The 26,190-nt window shown below is 35.6% G+C and overlaps 1 protein-coding gene across 1 annotated transcript in view; it reads left to right on the top strand.

Annotated features, from left to right (window-relative positions):
* Mms22l (MMS22 like, DNA repair protein) overlaps positions 1 to 26,190 on the top strand; it is a 117,837-nt gene that overhangs the window by 22,728 nt on the left and 68,919 nt on the right. Inside the window, exons 10-13 of the mRNA XM_051160899.1 lie at positions 7,073 to 7,135; positions 12,344 to 12,463; positions 16,682 to 16,908; positions 19,626 to 20,135. Of these exons, the coding sequence (XP_051016856.1) occupies positions 7,073 to 7,135; positions 12,344 to 12,463; positions 16,682 to 16,908; positions 19,626 to 20,135 (920 nt within the window). The remainder of the gene's footprint in view (positions 1 to 7,072; positions 7,136 to 12,343; positions 12,464 to 16,681; positions 16,909 to 19,625; positions 20,136 to 26,190) is intronic.

Consider the following 26,190-nt stretch of genomic DNA (forward strand, 5'->3'; position numbering starts at 1 on the left):
TTTAATATCAGCTGGCAATTAACTTGTATACCTTGTTTGTTCTAGACAGCCTGCAGTGGCACTTTCAAGGTGTTGGAAGTAAACCTTATGTTGTGGTTGAGTTGTGGGTGCAAGTGCCTCATATTCGAGTGGAAATATGTGTGGAGTGTGTGAAGAGTGACCTTGAGTTTGGGTTCTATACCACTGTATCTAGAATTGAACTTATTTTGTATTTACAATTTTATTCCTTCTCAAGTCTCTGATGGGGTTGAAGACCAGTTTACTTTTACAATTAGGCTTACTTGCTTAGAGGTTAAGATGGTTTTAGGTCTAGATAGATAAATTATGAGATATGATAGATACTGATTTACACTCAGAATTTTTAAATGCACAAGGTAGGAAAGATGTTTTCTTCAAGGCTGCCAAAACACTAAGAATGTAACATTTATATAATTCCTGATTGTTTCATGGTTCTTCTTGCTGTAGGTAGTTTATGTATATATGTGTAATAATATAAATGTATATGAAAAATATATGTAATAAAAAAAGAAACATTCTTTTGTAGTATTACTCTTGTGACTTAAATCACCTAGTAAATTTATTTGAAACCCTATTTGGTGTTTATAGTTTCTATATATATATAATTTCTCCAATTTTCAGAAAATAACAGAATTATACCAATATATTGGTTCCATGAAATTCAGACTTCTAAGTCTGAGGCAGGAGGATTGACATAAGTTCAAGACTAACCTAGGCTGCATAGCGAATTCTAGGCTAGCCTAAGCTTAATAGTGAGTTCCAGCTGAGGCTACACAGTGAGTACCAGGGCAGTCTGAACTCAGTTTTCTCCAAATAAAAAAAAAAGCAAATTTCTAGACTTGAGCTCTGTAGACCCTTGCTGATATATAGTAAATACCCCTACTGTAGCAGCTGTATGTCGGCCTGAACTGTGGGGTGCACTCCTGTCTCAAAACTCTGCCCCAGCAATAAAACAAGCAGCTTTCTAGACCTCAACTCTGCAGATCCTTACTGATAATATAGTAAATACTTAAATGTTAGCAGTTGTTATAATTCTTTTTATGACCTATTAACTGATGACTTCTGTGGAATAGTATGCTGATATTTAACATCTTTTAGCATCTAAAACAATTGCCAATAATTCTGAAGTCTTAACATAAGCATTGTTATATCTCTTCCTGTTCAACACTAATTCCTCTAAGAACACACTCCCTATTTTAGACAGTGTGCACTTCTGAGTTGTGTTATATATAATATATATGTATATATATACACATATATATGGTGTTATAATGTGTGTTGATAAGAGGATTTATATGAAATATATTGTACTTTCTTGCTTCAGGGAACATGCTTTTAGTTTATTAATTTATTAGTTTATTTATTATAGGAACTGTAGTAACATTCTTTGTAGTGAGTACTATATTTCAGTTGTTGTTGACTGATAGTTCAAGTGTTTTGTCATTGCCATCACATATGAATTGTCCTGGTGGTTCATTCTGAGAACTCTGGAGGTTATTACTTTTATTAGCATGGAGTCAAGCTGGTAAATGAATGTATATTTTACCCTGTTCCTATATGATTTTTTTTTGTCAAAATATTTAAAAATATTTTTTTAAAATCTTGTTTCTTATTTTTAAAGGAAACTGCCACATTTAAAAACAGAAGCTTTCTGTGATAAAAATTATAATATATATATATATATGTATATATATGTATATACATGTAAAATAAAAGTAGCTTTTAGATGGATACTCTCAGAATTTCCAGTATTTCTAAGCTTTGTTATGGCTTAAAAAGAAAAATAGCCTAGCTTTTCCATTAGTAATAGTTTTTATTTGGTGTGAAATACATTTTGTATTTACAGTGTATTTAGTATCCCAGTGATTATTAGTAGGAGAAAAAAAATGACATACCATTTTGTAGGTAAAGAAGTAGAGATACCTAGTGACTAAGGGTCATTTTTGCCCTTTAAAGTGCTCTCTGAAAGATGAACTCTTTACAGGTCAATCCTTGGTGGGTTAGCCATGTGCTCCAATTTGCCATAGGCAGTTCATTTAATGCCAGCTGACATTCTTCCTTTCTTATTTTCACTTTTATTCTCAAGTTACCTCATTAGTAAATTAGATGATCATTTTTATCTATTACTATAAAGACATATTGGTTGATAACCTTCAAGAGCAATTATGAACAGATGTTAATTTGTATCTGAGATATATTAAATCATAAGTTTGAAATTTGCCTTAATGCCTTTTCTTCCTTACGATGTACTGATGTAGCCAGCTATCCCGTAGAAAGTGATTATATAGTAGTGTCTTTATTCTACTGAAGAATAACGAGTGAAGGATGATAAGAATAGTGAGTTGGGCTAGAGGACAAAATTAAATGTTTCAACCTCTCCCAAATTTTGCTGTGAAATCTTTATGTTTTTAGTAACTTTCTGATATGATTTTTAAAAAATTTTTTAAGTTTCTGAAACTTGGAAAATTACTGTGTATAAATTAAAATCAGAAAATTAGCCAGTATCTTTTTATAAGCCCATTAAAAAAATACGGTATCTCAGTTCTTATATTAGAAGCTCTAGCATTTTATTCATTTCTGTTTGATGTTATTCTCACAGTCTAGGTGAGTGTTTGTCATCCTCTTAAAATCCTAGTCAATCTATTTTAAAACCAAACACAGTTTAAAGACATTTATTACTTTTGGGCATTGCAAGGATCAATTTTTACTTTTTTTTTTTTTTTTTTTTACTAGAACATGGGGTAATCAGTCAAGTACTAATGCTGTTTTTTAAAGCATTTGAAATCACAACTAAATAAAAGGTACGAAATGTAGCCTTAAAATGAGAGTTACATAGTCCCAAGTAGTCTGCTGGAGGTAGAAAGTGAGAGTGTCTTTCTGTTTCTTGTGGACCTGCTACCTACAAAGTTTAAATGAGCATCTTGCTTTTTAATGGCAGAATGAAAAATAAAAAACATAGTCCCAGGCTAATGACCTCTATATTCTATATGACTTAACTTTTAGAAATTAGACATGTGGGCATTATTATGGTGAAGTAATAAATAAGAAAAATGCTGTCTTGCTTAAATTTAAATTATTTTTTAGAAGTAAAAAAATTTTTTGCTACTCTCTTTTCTTATCTTGGATTTGAGCATGGTAGTTACCCTTTTTTTTTTTTAAGAAAAGGTTTTTTATTGTTATATGTATACATACATGTAAATATATAACTTGTTTAGCCCACTTAATGATGCGTCTATGGATATGTGTTTAGGGCTGGCCACTTGCTCTTTGATGTTGGGTTAGGGGCTCATTCCTGGAGAAGACCAACTCTGCCTCTCATAGCAGCCATTATTTGCTTGCAGCCCTTCATCTAGGGGTGGATCTTTGTAAGATTTCCCTCATCTATTTTCTTCTTTGGACATATAGTTTAATTTATTTAGATTATAGCCATCATATAGTCTACATTTTGAAATTATTTGTGTAAGAATTACACTCCTCTGACATTCTTGTGATTTAAATGCCTTGATAGGACAGTTGAAATGTACTCATTAATATGTTCTAGTTGTAAACAAAAATTTGTTCCTGATTACTTAGCCCTGGCGGTGGTGTTTTCTTCTCTTCATAATGATCTGCAAGTTGTAAGATAGAATAACCCTTCCCTCCCCAAGCTGCTTTTGGTCGTGGCGCTTACCACAGCAACCTAGACACGAGTCTCAAGTTGGACCAGTCATTGCTTGCCATTCCCACAGTTTCTATGCTACCTTTACCTTAGCACATCTTGTAGGCAGGATAAATTGAAGGTTGAAGGTTATGTGGCTGAGTTGGTATCCAAATCCCTTCACTGGAAATATTGCCTGGTTACAAGAGATGGCTAGTTCAAGCTCCATATATCCCTCATTGCTCAGAGTCTTAGGTAGGGTCACCTAGATTCCTGGGAGTTTCATTGCACTAGGTTTCTACCTCATCCCCTAGATCTAGCCCCCTGCCCCCCCTGCCCCCCCCCCCATTCCAGTTTCTTTCCCAGTACTCCTTCCCCCTCCCCTCCACCTGATCATTCCTGTTTCTGTCTCCCATCCCTTCCTGAACTCTATTCTGTTTTTCCTTCCCAGGGAGACTCATGTGTCATGTCCCCACCCCGTCCCCACACACCCACACACCTTGAACTGTTCTTGTTTCTTAGCTTCTCTGGGTCTTTGGATTATAGCATACTTATCCTTTACTTTACAGCTAACATTTACTTATAAGTGACTACATACCATGTGTGTCTTTTTGGGTCTGGGTTGCCTCTCTCAGGATGATTTTTTTTTTTCTAGTTCTATCTATCCATTTTTCTGCAAATTCCATGATGTCATTGTTTTTAATAGCTGAGTAGTACTCTGTTGTTTAAATGTACCATAGTTTCTTTATCCATTCTTTGGTTGAGGGACGTATAGGTTGTTTCTGGTTTCTGGCTATTACAGATGTAAAGCTTTAGGAGCTCACTTCTGTCACTGCCTGGAAGGCCAGGACCCAGAGGCTAGACAGCCCAGAGACCTGGGACAAACCCAAACATGAATGGAAAAAAAAAAGTCAATGAAATGATTTCTAATAATATTTTGTTATACTTAATAGATTGTCATTAGAGAGGCTTCATCTAGCAAATCAGACACAAATGTAGAGACCCACAGTGGAGCTCGGAATATCCTGCAGAAGATGGGGAGGAAGGATTATAAAAACCAGAGGGGTCAAGGATACCACAAAACCCACAGAAGCAACTAATCTGGGCTTATAGGGATTCACAGAGACTGAATCAGCAGCCAGGGAGCCTGCATGGGGCCGACCTAGGCACTCTGCAAATATGTGACAATTATGTAGCTTGCTCTTCTTGTTGGACTCCTGACAGTGGGAGCAGGGGCTGCCTTTGACTCTGTTGCCTTCTTTTGGGACCCTTTTCCTCCTATTGGGTTGCCTCATCCAGCCTTAATACGTGGGGAGCTGCCTAGTTTTACTGCAACTTTATATGTCATGGCTGGATGATATCCATGGCAAGCCTCTTATTTCTTGAAGAGAAATAAATGGAAGAGCAGATTTGATGGGGCCAAGAACTGAGAGGGGATGTGGGAGGGGAAACTGGGATGTAAAAAAATTAAATTAAAAACAAAAGCAAATTAGAATGGGTTAGAAGTACTGAGGGCAGAGAACAGGTGGACTACCAAATGAAAAGTTTCATTTATTCTCTCATGGGGAGTCAGGGCATACTGATATTCTGGCATTGATGTGTGACAGTACTTAGTGTATTCTTAACCAAGGATTTTGCTCCATTTTCAGTGCTCATAGTTTTTTTGTTTTTAAAACTTCATTATATATCCATGACTTGTAACTGCCTGCATAGTTGATCTCTAGGCCAGCTGACCCAAAGTCACACTGTTGGTCTGTGGGGCTTGATCAAACCCTGCCTTAAGACTCCATGGGTATGACCAGCTCCTGTTCTGTCATATCCTCAAGCCTCCAAACCAAGGCGTTCTTTCAGGCCTTAGTATTCAAGTGTTCCGAGATGAATGATTATTTTGCTAAAAGTAACTACATCATTATTATAGTAATTGTTAGATGACAAAAAAAAAAAAGGTAGTGAAATGAATCAATACACATCTCACTCAGTTTCTAAGAGTTGGTTTTTTTTTGTTGTTGTTGTTGTTTTTGTTTTGTTTTGTTTTGTTTTTTTAAATGGCATTATGTAGGCACTTCCTGGCTCAGGATCTTCCATGGAGTTTTAGTCTGTTGTCACTTAAGAGGCAGCTCCAGAAGGCTTACCTGGGACTGGAAGATTTAATTTTGGCAGAATGTTTTAGTTTGCCATCCTGTGGGCTTCAGGCCTGCTTATGGTAGCAGTGTTTCCTTGATTAAATTTTAAAATAAAGTGTTATCAAATGGAAGGTTCAAAGTGATATGCTGCCACTCACATTGGTATTGGTGGTCTGTTGATAAGCATCCTATTTATGGTAGGGCAGGGAACTATATAGATGCTTCAGAACAATAGTCAGAGCTGACTACTGCTGTTATTGTGCTCCTCTTACTAAGGAAATACTGATCTGGTGCAGCTAGTGTCTTATGTGAATACTTTCCAGCCTTTTCAAATCACAAGTAGTGAACATAGCTCTTATTCATTGGAGTTTATTTTTATACACATAGTCACCTGACAGTCTGATAGCAGTCTGTACCTTGATTGATTGAGATGGACCCCCTATGGCCCTGGCTGTCCTGGAACAGGACAAGACAATGGTGGTCTTGAACTCAAAGTGATCTGCCCTTCCCAACTGCTGGTGTCAAAGGTTTGAACCACAAAGTGCTGTAGTTTTCCTTTTTTTTTTTTTTTTTTTTTTTTTTTTTTTTTTTTTTAAGGACTGTAGCTTTGCTTTTTGAAGTTTAAATTGCTTTTCACACTTTTTCTACATAGGAAATTACTTGCTTGCTTTTTAAAGTGCCTCCTTTGCTTCCCGTTTTGACCAGTATCCACATATCTCAGTCTCCAAGAACATCCTCCAGGCTTTCTTGTTAGAGAAGTGAGATTTTGCAAACCTTTGTTAAAGTCCACTGTAGCGTTCTTCCTTGCTGCAGAGTTATGCATAGAATTGGAATTTCCAGATAGATGACCATTTCCTAAATGAAGGCATTATCAAGTTTTCTTTATATGTAAAATTACATAAGTTTTAGTTTAATAAAGTAGACTATCTTTGGGATATTACAAATAAAATGGAGGAAAACCTCTTGTGTAAGGAGAGTAGGGAAGACTGGCAAGTAAACTTAAAAAATACATTTTTAATATAATTTTTTTAGTTAGATTATATGTAACAAATTAAGTATTTAAAGTCTGTGTAAACCTACGGGAATACTACTTTTATAAAATAAGTCCAGGTATGGTATCTATTACATTAGAATAATTTAGGATTTATTTTTTCCAAATATGTCAGGTGAGTTACTGAAAGAAATTAAAGAAATTACAAAGGTATTTTAATGATAGAATTCCACACTTAGAACTTTACATATGTGCATAATCGAGAGCAACAGTTTCAACACAGTTTTGTTTTCTCGTTTTCAGAGACAGATGGAATCAAATTGGAGCTTTATAGAAGAAGTTTTGAAACAGTCTGTCACTGTTCAGGTAGGTATACAGCTAAAACAGGCAGGGTGTGACTTCTGCATTTTATAGTATAAATTTTACTTACAAGAGCTAAACAAATCTGAGATTCTTTGAAGGGTCAACTCACAGTAATTCATATTAAATCCTTTAAAGATTTTTATTTTTAACACTGAATTTGTCAGTTAAAGGACAAAGATAATTATCTTAGTTGGTGACTTTGAAAGAATATATTCAAAATACGTGGACGATGCTTTGGAGTTATAAGCTGTTCCTTGACTGTATGATAGCCAGCCAGGCGACATGATGAAGGAGATAGTCAGTAGTGTTGGAAATGCAGCTCTATCCTCCTCACAGCAGGAAGGTGACTTGCCTTGCTGAGCAATTTGTCTTACAGGCTTGAATCACATTCTCACTGATAAGGTCCTCGTTTCTGAGCACTCATTTCATACCTTATCATTTTTCTTTCCGCAGAGCTGTTAATGTAGTGCTTCATGGCCCAGAGGTCAGACTTGACCTCCTTTAAAATAGTTTTAAGTGTACTGTTCATCTCATCTTTAAATATGTTGTAGCTCTGTAAAGTTCTATAATGTAAGTAACCCTTTATGGAAGGTTATAGTGTGGAATATTTTTTAATTTGGGGAATAAATTGCTTTTCTGTTAGCGAAGATTATTTAAAACTTGAAGAGGTGTAAATATTGTAATATAAGAAGATGCCTTTGTGTGTTTGCTTATAGAAGTGATATATTTGGCCATTAAGCCATCTCTCCAGACCAAAAAGCTGAATATTTGAAAACATTGTAAATAATTGAAGTTACATGGGCTGTTAGCTGTACATGAACATAAATGCTTCTAGTTATTACATCAACATTTCCTGTTATGAGCTGGATGTTTGGTAGAATACCAAGGAATTAAGAATGTTATGAGAGACCTAATTTTATTTTAAAATATTCTAACCATTGTAAAAGCTATTTTTGTTTCATATTTTCTTATATAATTTTAATTGCCTTTCTCTGTTTTAGAATATATTGATTTAGTAACCCAAAACACTCCTTAACATGTATCTTCTATTTCAGGAATTGAAATCAAGAAGTAGTCATGAAATAAATACATATTTCATTAGCCATTGTCATTTGTATCAGATACTAAATCATTCTTTAATTTTTTTTCTTTTTAGAATTTCATTTATGTCATCTCCTTCTTCTGAGTCTTCCCCACTCCAAATTAAATTCAGTTTTAGAGACTCACAGAATTTTGTTCAAACCATGTAGAAGTAACTTCTGTAGAGTCTGGATGGGACCCATTTCTCTAGTAACAGTTTCTACATTTGAGTCAGAAACTGGGAGTGTCAGCTTCCTAATTAAGGTGTAATTGCTTGTGTGCTTGAAAATTTCTCCTCCTAGCCTTTTGTTTTGTTTTCTCTCTTTTGGATTTAAGAATTAAACTTTTTTTTCATAAAATCATATGAATTTACAGAGGTTTTCAGGTCTTTATCATAGACTGTTTTTATATAGACACACTCATATTAGTCAGGGACAACAGGAGGGAATTTGTCATTTAACTCCTTTCCATAGAAATACTTGCTTTTAATTAATACCCTAATTAATTAATGCTTTAATTGCTATTTCACATACCCTACCCTCTTTGGATGTTGAGTCCCTGTAACTTAAGACTTGGACACATAAGGACTAGACCTAATACCTGCTTGCTAAGTGGGTGCTCTTTTCCTCTGCTCATCTTGATTTTTCAATACGTAAGTGTACTTTTACAGCATTTTAATGGTGGCAGTTGAAGCCATTTTTAAGATTCAAGATATGTACTCCTTAAAAGCAGGTTAGATGACTGATCATCTTGGTTTACCTGGCTTGGGGTCTCAGTGACCAAACCAAGATTGACTCTGTCACTTGGAACTTTTACCAATTCAAGATGTATTCTCTGTCAGTTTAGGTTTTTTCTAAAGTCAAAGTAGTACCTTTCTAGTGGAAGAGGTAGCCTTGTAATAATAAATAGTCCTCTGGATTTTTTCCTCAGGCATTCTTTCAGTGTAAGAATATGTGTATATTATATACTATATTATGTAATATATACTATATTATTGCATCAAATTATATTAAGTAAGTAGAGGAGTACTTGCTGGACTCACTTTGTAGACCAGGCTAGCTTCAAACTCACAGCGATCTGGCTGCCTCTGCCTCCCGAGTGCTAGGATTAAAGGCGTGCGCCATCACCACCCGGCAAATGAGCTTTCTGTGTGTGTTTTTCGAGACAGAGTTTCTCTGTGTAGCCTTGGCTGTCCTGGACTTACTTTGTAGACCAGGCTGGCCTTGAACTCACAGTAGTCTGCTAGCCTCTGCCTCCTGAGATTAAAGGCATGCACTGCCATTCCCATCCTTGCTGGAGTTCTTAAGACCAGTCTTGTTGGGAGAGCTAAGTGGTTATTAAAGATAAATAAATTTGAGGGAACTTGAGAAGCCTACACCTATGTTTTGAGATGTGTCTTTCTTCTGGAGTACCTCTCTTTCTCTTACCCCTCATGCTTAAAACCTATATTACAAACAAACATTAGTAGTGCATCATTTTGTATGTACTTGCTTGTATACCCCTGAAAGGTTAGAATCTGACAGTGTTCTTGCATTTCAGTATGAGCTCCATCAGTGGCAGAGGCCATTTGCTTTGGATTGCTAGGTATGTTTGAAATAAGACCTTCTAAATATTAGTAGTTTTCAAATAAAAGTGGTAGGAATTCCATTGCACTTGTAATTAAGCAAATACTGTTCCAGATCCTTTTTTTTTTTTCCCTAGCCAAAGAGGCTATTCCAGATAAGAACATTCTAGATAGTAAAGAGACCACAAATTGTTTAGTTTATTTTCACTTAATTGTTCAAAACATATATGTGTCTTTTACTGGAATCTTATTTAATTAATATTTGTCAATACTTTTGGGAAATATTTGTTTGACTTTTAGGAAAGCATTTTTTCCTATGAAGAACAGTAGTTTTAGTTCTACACACTAGGTTTTAAGTACTTCTTTCCTTCCTTTCTTTCTTTCTTTCTCTTTCTTTCTTCCTTTCTTTCTCTTTCTTTCTTCCTTTCTCTTTCTTTCTTTCTTTCTTTCTTTCTTTCTTTCTTTCTTTCTTTCTTTCTTTCTTCCTTCCTTCCTTTGTGGTACTACACCCCCGTGGATGTTAGATAAGACTGCAACACTACTACTTCCCAACACCAACTTTATGGTTTTCCTAGGAGCAATATTGTAATCCTGTGAAAGAATTTGGTTATCTTCTTAAGATAACCCAGCTTTCTGATTTTTAAAAATTAATTTATTCAGATTACATCTAAATTGTTATCCCATCCCTTGTATCCTCTCGTTCATCCCTCCCTCCTGCTTTCACCCTATTCCCTTTCCCTATGTGACTGAGTGGGACCTTCTTCCTCACTATATGGTCATAGGCTATCAAGTCTCATCTTGGTAGCCTGCTTACCCTTTCTCTGAGTGCCACCAGGCCTCTCCACCAAGGGGAAGTGGTCAAATATGGGGCACCAGAGTTCATGTTAGAGTTAGTCCCCGCTCTCCACTCAACTGTGGTGAATGTCCTGTCCGTTGGCTAGATCTGATTAGGTGTTTGATGTTTACTGCACGTGTATTGTCCATGGTTGGTGCAGTAGTTTGAGCAGAACCCCTGGGCCCAGATCTGCTTGTCCTGATGTTCTTCTTGTAGGTTTCTAGGACCCTCTGGATCCTTCTATTTCCCCATTCGACCATACTTCTCTCACCTAGAGTCCCAATAGATGTCCTCACATTTATCCTAATCTCCTGGTAAGTAAAGACTTTCATGGGATATGCCTCTTGGGCTAGTGTCCAATGATAAGTGAGTATATACCGTTTGAGTTTTTTGCTTCTGGGTTAACTCACTCAGTATGATCATTTCTAGTTCCATCCATTTGTCCACAAATTTTGGGATTTCCTTGTTTTTAATAGCTGAGTAGTATTCCATAGTGTAAATGTACCACTGTTTCTTTATCCATTCCTCTACTAAGGGACACTTAGGTTGTTTCCAGGTTCTGGCTATTATGAATAAGGCTGCTATGAACATGGTTGAGCATATGTCCTTGTTGTGTGCTGGAGCATCTTCTGGGTATATTCCAAGGAGTGGAATACCTGGGTCTTGAGGAAGCCCTATTCCCAGTTTTCTGAGATAGTGCCAGATAGATTTCCAAAGTGGTTGTACAAGTTTGCATTCCCACCAGCAATGAAGGAGTGTTCCCCTTTCTCCACATCCGCGCCAGCATATGCTGTCACTTGAGTTTTTGATCTTAGCCATTCTTATGGGAGTAAGATGGAATCTCAGAGTCATTTTGATTTGCATTTCTCTGATGACTAAAGATGTTGAGCATTACTTTAAGTGTTTCTCAGCCATTCGATATTCCTCTGTTGAGAATTCTCTGTTTAGTTCTGAGCCCCATTTCTTAATTGGGTTATTGGATTTGGTGGTATTTAATTTCTTGAGTTCTTTATATATTTTGGGTATTAGACCTTTGTCAGATGTAGGATTGGTAAAGATCTCTTCCCAGTCTGTGGTCTGTCACTTTGTTCTGTTGACAGTGTCTTCTGCCTTACAGAAGCTTCTCAGCCTCATGAAGTCCCATTTATTGATTGTTGACCTTAAGATCTGAGCTGTTGGTGTTCTGTTGAGGAAGTTGTCTCCTGTGCTGATGTGTTCCAGGCTCTTCCTCACTTTTTCTTCTAACCAATTTAGTGTCTCTCAATTTAGTGTTGAAGTCTTTAAATCCATTTGGATTTGAGTTTTGTACATGGTGATAAATATGAATCTAATTTCATTTTTCTACATGTAGACATCCAGTTAGACCAGCACCAGCTTTCTGGTTTTTTTAAAAATACATTTTAATTATTAGATCGTTTTATACTCCTTTAGTTAGGTTTCTTCCCCCCACCCCCCCTTTTTATTTTTGGTTCCTTGGGTTTCTAACATCAGTTTTAAGTAACTGAATTATAAAATTTCCATTATTTGAATATGCTAATGGTCTCCAAAATGAATTTTGTTTTCTTTATGTTGGTTTAGACTTTGTATTCTGAAGACTGCGAAAGGTCATAATTTGATCATATGTATGTATTCATTCATATTCTCTTTAGTGGTAGGTCGTTCAGTATCTATCAGATGATAATCATGTTATCAGAGCCATCTACTCCTTTATGACTTCAGTTTTACTTTTTAGGATAGTATTTTAGAAGAACAGTTACGAATGTATCTTCATTGTTGTTTGACACTTTGTGATTTCTGGGAACCAAACATTTCAATTGTTACCATTCTGTGGGAGTATTATAGTAAGAACCTGGTAAGTAAACAGTATATGGATTCACTCGAGAAATAGAAATTTCCTTATATTTGAGGGGCATTTTATGATTTAATTATGAGAAATATAACCTTTAAAAAATTCTATTCTTTTGTTTGGAATAAATGTAGCTTGCAAGTGGTTTTGTCTTTTCACAAATATTGTCTGTAGGAAACTGGTATATGGAATTGGCATTTGGTGTCCATTTTCTCTTAAATGGGTAAGCAAAGTGATGAGAAGATTGGGATCATACATATTACAAATCCTCATTTATGAAAAATATAAAATAATTTTTAAACTTAAGCACTTAAAATTTTTTAGATTTTTATTTTATGTGTATGGGCATTTTGCCTGTAAGTTTGTTTGTGCACCATGTGTATGAAATGACTTCAGAGGCCAGAAGAAGGAATCAGGTCCTCTGGAACTGGAGTTACAGGTGTTTGTGCATCACCATTTGGGTCCTGGGAATTGAACTTGTTCCATTGGAAGAGCAGCCAGTACTCTTAAATCGTAGGCCATCTCTCCATCTCCCCTCTTTTATTATTTTATAATGCGTGTGCTCTGACACAATTAGTCACTGCTGTTCACAATAAGAAAGAATCTCAGAGCCGGACATGGTGGCACACACCTTTAATATTAGCAGTTGGGTGGCAGGGGCAGGCGGATCGCTGTGAGATCGAGGCCAGCCTGGTCTACAAAGTGAATCTAGGACAGTCAAGACTACACAGAGAAACCTTGTCTTGAAAAACAAAAAACAAAACAAAACAAAAAACAATAAAAAGATAGAATCTTAGTACCTGAGTAGCTTTTAAGCTAGTTGGTAGGTATATATATTACACATACACTGGTAAGGAAAAGTTAAAATGCAATACAGAAAGTAGTTTTTGTTACTCTATGTGAACTTAGAAGATTATGATCATTCAACTTGATCTTGGGGTCTTTCTAGTCCCAAAACAGTTTGGGCTGAAGCTGTAGTATAAGCAGATGCATGGAAATTTAGGAGAACATTCCATTCTTTTTGTGCTACTTCTAGTCTGAAAGGACTAGAATGAGTGTCAGAGAGATGGTACATGAGTCTGGGCAGACTGGTAGAAAGAAGGGCTGAAGATGATAGCCAGTTGAATTCTAGTTTATTCAGAAAAATATTGGAAAGCTATAATGTGACATCAAATCTGTGTTTGATAATGTTGCTTATGTAAATAAATGGATATGCAGGTGAATTAATAGTGTTGGTGCACACAAATAACGTGGCTGAGAAGTCAGAGAGAAACTTGGTTTAGAAAGAAAGGAAGAATTAGGAAAATAAAAATTTTGAAGACATTTAAAGACCTCCATCCTTTTGTGAGTAAGAAGAATGGGTTTAGAGTGTTTGAATTTTGGGATAAATAAATAACTTCCTTTTCAAGATAGAAAATGATAACAGAAGGTATTCCAGCATGTACCAAGTTTTTATTTGTAAATAGAGCATATTAAATCAGAACATTTTGTATGAAATATAATATAGGCTTGTTGAAGAAGACAGGTTTTTGAAACAAAATGTGTCTAAGGTGAGTCAGGAGTATCCTGTCACAGAAGGTTTGAGAAATAGTTAATAGAATGTCGCAATCCAATTTTAAGTAATTCCATTGCCCAGAGAGTAAAAATTCCAGCGTAACAAAAGAATAAATGGATGAAAGCATGGAATAATGTAACTAATAAAAAACTGGTTTATTAGGAAGTGGTATAACTTTATAAAATCACCATTCTGTATGTTTAGGGAAATAAAGCAACTAGACAGCAAACATTAGTGTTTTTCAAAACCAATTGGAAGAAGCTGTAGGCAGATTGGCCAGCAATCTGATCAACCTTCACATCACAGAAAGTGTGCTTCTCTTTATGAAATGCCATAGGAGCCACTCAGTAATACCAGTGATATGTTCCAGACACAACCATTAGTATGGTCAAGCTGTCTTTATTGAAGTGATTGGTATCAAAGAATGTTAAATGAAGGCGTGAGAATAAGCTGAATGCACTGTATATGTGTGTGAAATGGTCAAAGAACAAAATCAATGAAATAAAAGAAATGTTAAATGACCTTAAAGGGATACAAACATGAGAAACTTTACAACAAATGATGAATATGTGTTTGGTTGACACTTGTACATGCCTATTCATTGAAACACCACTATTCACAATACTCAAGTTAGGGAATCAGCTACAAATGTCCATAAGAAAATGGACTCTTTCCTATTGTGGCCATTGTTAGAGTAGCAGCAGCCAAATGAAGTTCATTCTCTTTTTTTTAATTTAAATTTAATTTTATTAATTTATTCAGATTACAACTCAATTGCTATCCCATCCCTTGTATCCTGCCATTCCTCCCTCCCTCCCATTTTCACCCTATTCCCCTCCTCCACCACTATATGGTCATAGGCTATCAAGTTTCATCTTGGTAGCCTGCTTATTCTTTCTTTGAGTGCCATCAGGCCTTTCCACTGTGGGGAGGTGGTCAAATATGGGCACCAGAGCTCATGTCATTCTCTTTCTTACCTGACCAAAGCAAGAACTGTAAAAGCATCCCAGTGTACCTCTTTCCATTTGGGGAATGATGTCTCAGTCTGCAAAGACCTGAGACAGAAGTATAGTTTTCGGTCTATGCCCATCTGAAATGTTGATGAAATTCAGGTCATGCAAGCATGCTATAAAGATAAACAGTAGTCTACTTTATAGGAGAAGTATGTCAACTTTATTGCACTGGTACATAGGACAATACTAATGGCACAGCTGTCAATGTAGACACTTGGACCAGCAAAGTGCTTATCACTAGGCTAAAAGTAGACAAAGACATTTAAAAAGTTCTTGACTAGAAAGCCAAATTAAGCAAAGTATGGAGTAAAAAAACAAATATAAGAAACAAACAATTGAGAAGCTGCAAAGATAATTTTATATATACCTTTTATGAAAATGGCTTATGAAAAAAACCTGTATAAAGGAATTTGAGATATATATATATATATATATATATATATATATACACACACACACACACACACACACACAATGGGATTTATTCAACCATAAGTAATAACAAATCTATAATTTGGAAGCATCAATATATTAAGTGTAATAAGCCAAACAAAGACAAATGTCTTGTGTCTACTGAAATATATAAAAAAAACAAGGCATCAAGGCCAGACATGTCGGCACATGCCTGTAATCCTAGCACTCAGGAGACAAAGGTAGGTCATCTCTGTGAGTTTGAGGCCAGCCTGATCTACATACTGAGGCCCAGGACAGTCAAGGTTACACAGAGAAACCCTGTCTCAGAGAAAATAAAACCAAAATGAAAAACCAACCAACCACCCCCCCCTTCCCCGCAAGATGTCATAGTAAAAGGGATCATGAAAGTGACTAGTCAGAGACGAAAAAGAACAATAAGGGGAAATGACTACATGATCAAAACATGTGTATCATGCTTTAAATGAGAAATATCTTCCATATTCTCAGGCATTTCAATACTAGTTTCCCAGTTGGTGGCTGTTTAGGTAGGGTTAGGAGATACCAGCTTGCTGGAGCAAGTTTGTCACTAGGGATAGGGACAGGCTTTGAGATTTCAAAAGCAAGCATCAGTCTTAATTTTCTTCTAATTCCTGTTTGTGGTTCAAGCTGTTAGTACTCAGCTTCTGCTCCAGCTACCATGCTTGCTTGCTGTCACACTTCTTTGCCATGGTTAATGCCAAATAAGATTAATAGCCATCAGCCAAATAAGACTTTCCTTCTACAAGTTACTGTGCATTTTATCACATTGATGGAAAAATAACTAATACACCATGCCATACACAGGTGAAAATGTCTTAATTAAGCCCATTGCTTCATATAATGAAGATATGTGGTAAGTACTCGTGCAGTAAATTAAATGACATTAACAGAAGTATTGGGAAACATGGAATAAATAGGTTTTAAAGGACATAGCTTCATTGGATCAAACCAACTACTAAAAATACATTTTGGGGAAAAGACAAAATTTAAAGGCCCCATCATGTTCTCTGTTTTTATGTATTTAAAATAAAATCTGGGGTATATATGATAGTTACAATCTAATAAAATATACTTGTAATTACAGTGAGTCAGACTTTTATGAGGTAATTAGTATTTGCAGCTTTCATTTTTTACTAAGAAACTTATAAAGCTATGCTGCCCATTTTGTTCTTTGTTTGTTCTTTTTTTTTCCCCTTTATTTAGAATAGCTCCTTCAGTATTTCTTGGCTTCCTTTGAAAGGCCTTACTAATATCATCAAGTCACCCTTGTCGATGCTTACAATGGTGAAGACCTGCTGTTCTGATAAACAAGACCCTGACCTGTATAAATCCAGCAGCAGTTACATCATTTTTCTTTGCATTTTGGCAAAAGTCATTAAGAAAGCAATGAAGAACAGTGGCTCTCATCCTTGGAAACAAGTTAAAGGAAGGTACTTTTTGTATAGTATCTTTTTTGTCATGAGTGTTTACCAGTACATTTGGAAGTGTTACTATTTATATTATATTTTTAGTTAACTTGTGGTTAGAGTCTTTCTACATTTAAAATTTATTCTTTAACCTAGTACACCAAAGTTTTTGCCTTGATAATTTGTTATAATGAGGAACAAACTTATTATCCACAAATTAGAGGGTTTCAGTTTCTTATTCATCTAACCACTATTGAAAATTGCAATTCTATGTATTAATACCAAAGTATTAGGAACAATTTTGGTCACAATTAATTGTGATGGTATGTAATCCTTTGCTTTAGTTTATTAAAAGTGATAGAATCTTAAAATTTGTTTTATGGTATGTTGGCAGCAATTAGATTCATTGTTTATATTTTAAAAGTATTTTTAAAATTTAAAAAATATTTTATTACTTTACTGTATTAATTTAATTGTGTGTGTCTGTGTCAGTGTGTGTGTATGTGCATATATGCCTGAGGTTAGGGACATCCTTTGAAGGTGGAGTTATAAGCAGTTAGTTGGAAGCTACCTGATGTGGGTTCTGGGAATTGAAGTCTCAGTAAGAACAATACATGTTCCAAACCACTGATCCACTTTCTTGAGACAGGGTTTCTCTATGTGGCCCTGGCTGTCTTGGAACTCACAGAGATCCACCTGTCTTTGCCTCCATCACCTGGCCATTGTTTAAATTTTTTGTATTCTTTGAACCCAGAAGTTTTAGTGCTGCCTTCTTAAATGAGAATTGACCAGAATGTAGTAGAACCAGATGGCTCTAATGTTCTCATTTGCCTACTTTTCATTCTGGTTTGGTTGTCTGTCTGCCTGCCTGCCTGCCTGTCTTCCTGTCTCTATTTTTCCTCTCTCTCTGTTGTCCGTTTTTGAGTTTTCCTTGTTTAATGGGTATAAACTACTTGTTTTTTGTTTCTAATTTCCATGACAACATGGAAACTTCCGTTTTAAGCCTTTGTCATGTAGTATACCACCATATGGTATTTGCTCATCTTGTTTGGTAAGAACTTTGAGGGAGGAAAATACTCGTCTTTCTGATACAGTTTTCAAAAATCATTTAATGAGCTGAGTCTGGTGGTGTGCTGCCCCTTCAACATTTGAGGTGGGGCGAGAGAAATGTTACCTCAAGATCATTGTTAGCTACATAGAGAGATCAGGACCAGCTAGGTTGCATGAGATACTTGTCAAACTTAAGTACTTTTATGAAAAACATAACACTCATAATTCCATTAATTAAGAAAAGTATTATAATACACTTGGCAACATTAATAGGCCCAATACTCTATATTAACCACTGAAGTGAGGATAGAATGCGAAGAAAAAGAATTAAACAGGTCTTTGTGGAACATATTAGCTCTTATGTAGTTTCATTGTAAATGAACATTCAATCTCATGTGTGCTTTAATTATTTATATTCCTAACAACCAAGTAAATATAGAAACTACAAAACTTAGCAATCCTTGAGTAGAAAGTCGAGATGAATTGCTTTTCAATTCCAAGCTCTTGAATGTTGGGGAGAAATGTACATAAGCTGTTAGTATATAAAAGTAACTTTGATGAGAGATTGCATTTCTTAATGGTTGGCTTAGATATTTGAGTACACATAATTTTCCTTTACAACTAGGTAAAAATAACCTAGTTCCTTGAATTGTCCTAAGGTAAAAGATAAAACCAGGTTTTTCAGAAGGGTGGAGGGGAAAATATTTAAAAACAGTTAATGAAAGATTATTTGGTTAAAATTTCTGTAAGAGCATTTGAAATTGTACTTAAAAGTTTAGTTTTCTGATGCTGTGACAAATGCTTCGAGTAATCAGTTTTTAAGTAGGAAAGGTATGCTTTGGCTCTTGGTTTTAAATTTTCACTCCGTGATCCATTTAACTCTGTTACTTTGGTTCAGTCAGCATATCTTGGTAAGAGCATACCACAGGACAAAAACCACTTACCTTGTCAGGGAACAGAAACAGTAAGTGACAGGAGGTTGGTGTCTCAGTAAGTGCTCTAATTTTACTTCACCCCTCTTCTACAGGTGCCACTACCTCTCAGTATACTTTACTATTGAACAAGCCTCATACTTTTGTGGACATTTTGAGATCCAACGTATAACATATATTCTGTCTTATTTGTCAAGACGTAAGGAAAATGATGGGAATTCAAAGGGAAAAGCTATGTACCATAGGAAAAGAGCTTTGCACCATCTTTGGGAAAAGCTCCTAAATTCTATGATTCAATTGTTGTAATGGTTTGCTATGTCAGTGGGCACTGGGAAGGAGAAATAGTGACAGGTAATACCAAAGTGAACAATTAACTAAACCTTGACCCAAGGAAATGGCTCAGTGGGTAAAGGGCAGGAATTAGAATCTCTGTCATTTATGTAAACACCGGGTAGATACTGAGGCTAATACAATCTTAGCTGAGATGTAGCTACAGTGGATCCGTAGGGCAAGCTGGCTAGTAAGACTAGCTGAAAAGATAAAACTTTGTGTTCAATGAGAGAGAGAGGGTGCAGTTGAAGAAGACTCTGATAGTAATCTCATACCTCTATATTTAAGTGTATACAAGCACTTGTGCGCACCACACATAAAAAAATTACCTTAAATTTTATAATATAATGTCATGAATAGTGGAGGAAATCTTTTTACATCATAGATCTCAGTTAATGAAATGATCTTAACAATTTTCATTTTTTATAGAATATACTCTAAATTTCATCAAAAAAGGATGGAAGAGCTAACAGAAGTTGGCTTACAGAACTTCTTCAGCCTTTTTCTACTGTTGGCAGCTGTTGCAGAGATAGAAGATGTAGCAAGCCATGTTTTAGACCTCCTTCGCTTCCTCAGGCCTGCCTTCATGTCATCTCATAGAGCCCTTGTTTGGAAGGGTCAGATGGCATTCCTCCTGATGTATGCCCAGAAAAACCTGGACATTGGTGTTTGGGCTGAGAAATTGTCATGTGAGTTCCAAGAGAAAGCAAAGGAATTCTTGGTATCAAAGAATGATGAAATGGTACAGAGACATACGTTATGGACACTACTTTCCATTTATATCGATGGTGTTCAAGAAGTATTTGAGACCAGCTGCTGCTTATATCCTTCTCATGAGCATCTTCTCAATGATGGATTTAGCATGCTACTGCGAGCCTGTCGAGAGTCTCAACTTAGGACAGTGCTGAGCTTTTTGCAGGCTGTTCTGGCCAGAATCAGGTATGTCTTCTAACAAAGTGCTGATAAGCTTCACTTTTGTCGTACTTATATACTCCAAGTGTAGAAGAGTTTATTTTACTACTCCTTGCGCATAAATCATCAGTTTTGAAACACTAGTTCTTTACAAGAAAGCTTTTATGCAGGCACAGCCAACAAAGGGGAACTGAGAGCAGCCTGGTGTGATTCTGGAGCCATACATTTAGACCTTCCCTCTGCATTACCTCTCTGAAAAATGCTAATGATGGAAAGGTGGGTTAGTCTAAGCAAGACCTTGAGTTCAAAGTTAAGGTGGATTCTATAGAAATCTATGGAATTTTGTTACCATGGAGAGATTTGGGCTACAGTGTACTATTTTATTTTAATTCAATCTTTTGTAGTGTGTGTGTGTGTGTGTGTGTGTGTGTGTGTGTGTGTGTGTGTGTGTGTAATGCATGAATGTGAGTGAGTTTGCACATTCTATGACATATATATTGAAAGTTACAGTACAACTTTGAGGAGGCAATTCTGTCCTTTCACTGGAGAATCTGGGGTCAAATTCAGGTTATCAGGTTTGCACAATAAAGGCTTACCTGCTAGTCGTCTCTCCACCTCCCACATTGTACAACCTTTTTTTAAAAACAGTATCTAAGTTGTAGCTGCAAGATTATTTGTAATCTTGACTATCTCAAATATTTAGTTCTGAGTCTGTATATTCTGAAATTAATGTATTATTTTAACAGAAATCATGTAATACAAAGCTTATGTTTTTAAGTCCACTCAAATTGTAGAGATATAATTTATAGATAACTCAGATCCCAATTTAATGATGGATATAAACAATAGTTATAATATTTATTGCATTTAGGTTATTTTGTAAGTTGTACTTTTTGAGTATGTGTTCTTAATAAGCTACATTTATCTCTATGAGGTCACTGTTGGTGAAAAGTTGGCCAGAACTTGTATGTAGGAATATAGTTTTAGGGACTGTAACAAAGGACTAGAGATGATAGATCTTTGAATAAAAACATTTTTGGAGTCAGAATATATCTAGCAGACTAATTTCATTTTATTCATTTTTAAAATAAATATTGAATAGTATTTCTCTGTGGTTTCTATCTTAGCTAGAAATTTCTTTCTCTTTCTAGTTTCAGTTTGCCAAATAGTTTGTCTAAGATAGAAGACAAGAAAGATGGGAGTACTATTCTGAACTGCCATGGTAATTGGGAACTGACATATTTGGAAGAGTTGCATCTTTAGAAGAGTCAGACATGGAAAGAAAGTAGCATAATCAGTTTATTTTTTTACTCTGGCTAAGTGCCTTTTAATCCTAAATAATTTAATTTTGAATAGATCTGTGGGGTTGATTTTTGAGGGATTAAGACAGAGCCTAGCTATCCACGAGCACTCAGGGAGGCAAGAGAGGCAGGTAGGTGGATGGATCTCTGTAAGTTTGAGGCCAGCCTGGTCTACAAAATGAGTCCAGGACAGCCAAGGCTACCCAGAAAAACCCTGTCTAGAGCCCCCACCCCCACCCCAGCCCCCAAAAAAGAATCTAGGCTGGGATGACCTCAACTCATGATGTACTTGAGGCTGGCCTGGAATTCATGATTTCATTATTCTAACTTCCAAGTGCTGGGATGACAGGTGTGTGTCACCATGTCTAGATTTACATTGGTTTTTTTTTTTCCTTTAACAAAGTTTTATAACTTGTAAATATTCTTAATCTAACAGTTTCTGTTTTCTTGGTAATATTATCTTTAGGTTGTGAATATGTTAAAATGTGTTAACTCTCACCTTCACTCTGTAGTTAAGTGTTTCTCAAATAGGAATGAGTTTGTTCTTCAGGGTATATTTGGTAATGTCTGGAGAAATTTTTAGTTTTCACAGCTAGAAAGATGCCACTTGCCTCTAGTGGGTGGAGGGCATCATGCTTCTAAACGTCTAACAATTCACCAGGTAAGAAGTCCGACAGCAAAGCTCCGCAGTACTCAGGCCAAGGAGCACTGTGGTAGTTCTGATTCCCCAAGGACCTTTCAGATGTTTTCTGCTATCTATACATCTAAAATGGTTTTGATCAATGTTTAGAAACCTCCTTTTCTCTTTGCTTAGTATTTTGGGCAACTTTTCATGTTGATACATGGAGACTTACCTACTTATTTTAAAGACTACTTAGTGCTTCATTATACAGATGCATCAAGCTTTATTTCCCCTGCCCATAATAATGAAATTTATATTATTTAACATGGTATGTTATTATCATAGCACATTTTATTTAACATTTATATATATGTGTGCATCTGTGTACTTGAAGAAGTGTGTCTTTAATTTTCAAGAATGACTTGCTACATGTTTTATATATTAATGGATATTATTGAGTTTTCTTCGTTTTTATATCACTGTGGAAAGTAACTTAGGAAATGTATACTAAGATAGAACTAAAGCACCAAGTTTAGTGGAAACACTAGAGAAACAAAGCTTACTTTGAAGTTTGGAGATACTTCAAAAATAGGATTTGCAGGGATCAAAAATTTTTTTAAATAATTTTTTTTTCTCTTCGTGACATGTATGTCCTAGCATTTTGTTCCCGAGTCTCTTTATGAAACCTTTTTGGCGATTCTCTACAAGTACAGTGAATGGGCTGCAGAGATATCTAGCAGTTAAAAGTACTTATTCTTGGAAAGACCTGGATTCAGTTCTCAGCACCCACATAACAACATCACAACCATGTGTAATTTAAATTTAAAGTAATAGTGAGGAATAGAAGAATATTGATATATTTTTCTTTTTTTATTTCTGTATTTTTCAAAGATTTACAATTTGCATATAATATCTTTATTAATTCTTCCATTTCTATTTATAGATGACAATGTAATTATAGATATGTTTATCTCATTAAATGTCAGTAGTGGGGCTGGGTTCTTGCAGTACACTAGCTGCCTGCTTATGCTGTACTCTCCTACTCACATAGCCAAACTGATGGCACCACTTCTGTATTGTTCAGCAGTGGAAAGTACTTTCATGAGGAAACTCTGCATACTGCATGCAAACCTGAAATGGTAATTTTTTGTTTACATCTGAGTCTTTTTTTTTTTTTTTTTTGCTACTGAATAAAAAATAGTTGCTTATTGGAGGCATTTGATTGTGTTATGTTAGTAATTTTTCAGTTTGTGAATCAGTAAAATAAATTGTGAAGTGTGAAGATAAGTAACGTACCTGTAACAAACTTTTTGTCTGATTTGTTGGTGCCACATAAAGTACCTCAGTGTCATTTTGTGATTGAAACAAAATTCTGTCCCTTAAAATTCAAATTAATAAATTATTTTTAGCATTAAAAGCCAATCTATCTTGAGAATTATAAACGTACTGCTTAAAAGTACCTTATGAGCTGTACGGTTCTGTTAATGGGGACCACACTGTGCATGAAGTTAGAGATGACCTTACGACGGCGGGGGGTGGGGGTGGGTGGAGTACACCCAAACAGTGTCGATTATATGTAAGATGAAGCAAATTTATATTTATGTCTGTAATTTTTCTTAACTGGTTCTGAATTGAGTTTGAGGTTTGCTTTTCTTGGAGCCGGGTGAGTGTCTGTGTGCCTGTCTGTGTGTGTGCATGCATGTGTATGCTGTTTCTTTTTTAGACCAGCCTATGAAAAAGAGACAGATGTCTATATTGGTTACATTTAATTCCATATACACATGTATACTTTTGTAAGATTTCTTTTTGAAAAAACTTCAGTGTATGTGCATATGAATGCAGGTGTCAGCGGAGGCCAGAGAGGCACTGAAGGTCTAAGAGGGTTTCAGATCCCTTGAACTGGAGATAACAAGCTTTATGAGGTACAGATGTGGATGCTGGGAACTGTTCTTGGATCCTCTGGGAAGCATTCTTAACCACTGTGTCACAACTGTGACTACAAACAAATGCCATAAAGAACTTAAAGTCCTATAAAACTGGTCTCAAAAATAGAGGGGCTTTGAGAGGAGTCTGAGGTCAGTGTGTGAGCAGAATGGTTGAGCTGTATACAGGTCTTTTTCACTGTTATACTTTAGGTTTGTTAACTTGTATATTTCTGAATCTTGGATAGTGATTTGCTCATATCTGCACTGAAACTAATCACAGCATCTATAAAAGACTGTGACTTGGATATTTTCATGTTAGCACTTGCAGATAGATACTAGCAGTTTAGAAAAACATTTCCTTTGCAATATTTTGGTGTAAGTCCCCAGAAATCATATAGAATTCCTTACTTTAAAAAAAAAAAGGGTGGGGCATTTTAAGTCGTTTGGTTATCTAACATGGAGACTTTGTTCTTGATTTCTTAATACAAAGACCTATAATTTTATTTGAAGATTTTTTTGCAACCTATTTGAATTACACTGTCTACTAAAAATAGTATAGAAAAGCTAAAAAACATTTTGGATAGTTTTTTAAAAAATTAAAGCATAGGCACCTGCTCTTTGTGCTTTAGAGTTGAGAACAAACGAAATTCTTTGACTTTTGATTTAGGTAGGGAAGATGGATTACATAGATTGCTGATATTTATTCTTGGCTGCATCCCTGGCCAAAGGAAAGGATGAAATACTTTACCTTAACAATCTCCTCTGTTTTCAAATTCAGATGGGAATAAAGTACCAGTCCTTGCATAAATGTGTGTGCAGTAGTGTGTATGTGAAGTGTGAACGAGTGAGTGTGTGTGTATGAGTCTGTAGTCTGTGTTGAATAGGTAACCATTTAATAACTGTATGACAGAAATTATAGAATTACCGATTAAAGACAGAAGCAGCTCCATCTAGGCTGTTAAGAAATAATAACTTCATATGCCACTTTTTTGCTAACTGAAGCTGATGGCTCACTAGAGCATTCTTTATTGCTGATTAAATAGCTTTGTGAAAATACTGACTTGGTTATGTTAACTAAATACCTCTGTTTAAAACTCTAAATGTCAAATAGGTTTATCGGTCATCTTTACCATTTTACATTTCCTTTATGGAATCACATTTCCAGTTTTTCACTTGCTGTTATTTGAGGTTAATGTAAAAACACAATATTTCATTTGTGGTTAGGTGTAGCTGAAAGCTTTTCTTTAATTATATCCATCCAGCCTGTATAGTTAAGAGTCTGTCAGCATTTCCATTATAAACCTCTATTTTCAGGTTTTATAACATAGCTATGAAAATTAGCTCTGGGCAAAAACTTGACACATAAGGCCTCATGAGATTCTCCCTCCTCCTCATCCCCCTTTTTCATTTTTACTGATGTAAGGGTGAGTGGTTTCAAAATGCCTTTTGGCACCTGCAAATATCATTTTGAGCTAAAAAAGAAACAATACATTTTTAGACTTTGTAGTTGTTTGTTCTGACACTTAAGGGAAATTGTGGACTTATGAATTTAAGCCAAATGGGTATTGACCAAATGACATCCTATTTTATATTAAACAAGAGCCTAGTATCAAAGAAGTCTAAAGGTATTGGAGAACTTACCTAAAATGCTAAATGTTGAGACTAAAAATATATAGCGTAAAAGGAGTGATTACATTTAAAAAAAAATGTAATATGGCTTGTGTACAACTCCTTAGATTAAGCCTCTTCCTGGGGTTGAAAATACACTTACTTTTATTACTTCCCCCTGACCTGCCCCACCCTGGCCCCATGAAGTTAGAAGATCATATGTTTGTTATTTAACTGTCTTGATATTAGAGGACAGCATGGGGAGGGAGAGGGAGGCAGAACCCTAGCCCTTTGTGCATACATGCATACATGAGTTCAGATACATACTTGTTATTTCCCTCAAATATTTCCATACTTTTACTGCTGTGATACCATTTATGTTAAATAAAAGTGTTTCTTTTTCTTTCCTTCAGAGAGAAAACATGGGGTCCCTGATTAGGAAAATAGGCAGTACAAGAGAGGGTACTCTCTTGAGGGTCTGCTGTGCCATATACTGTGCACATTGTTTCAGAGAAAGTAGGATGAACACTCTGGGCAGCATGCAGACATCTTCCTATCATTATATGTTCTATTAATGAGAATGAACTATAGCTAATTACTGAAAAAAATAGTATACTACAAGTAAA

This window comes from Acomys russatus, chromosome 2 (assembly GCF_903995435.1).
Source record: "Acomys russatus chromosome 2, mAcoRus1.1, whole genome shotgun sequence".
Lineage (NCBI taxonomy): Eukaryota > Metazoa > Chordata > Mammalia > Rodentia > Muridae > Acomys > Acomys russatus.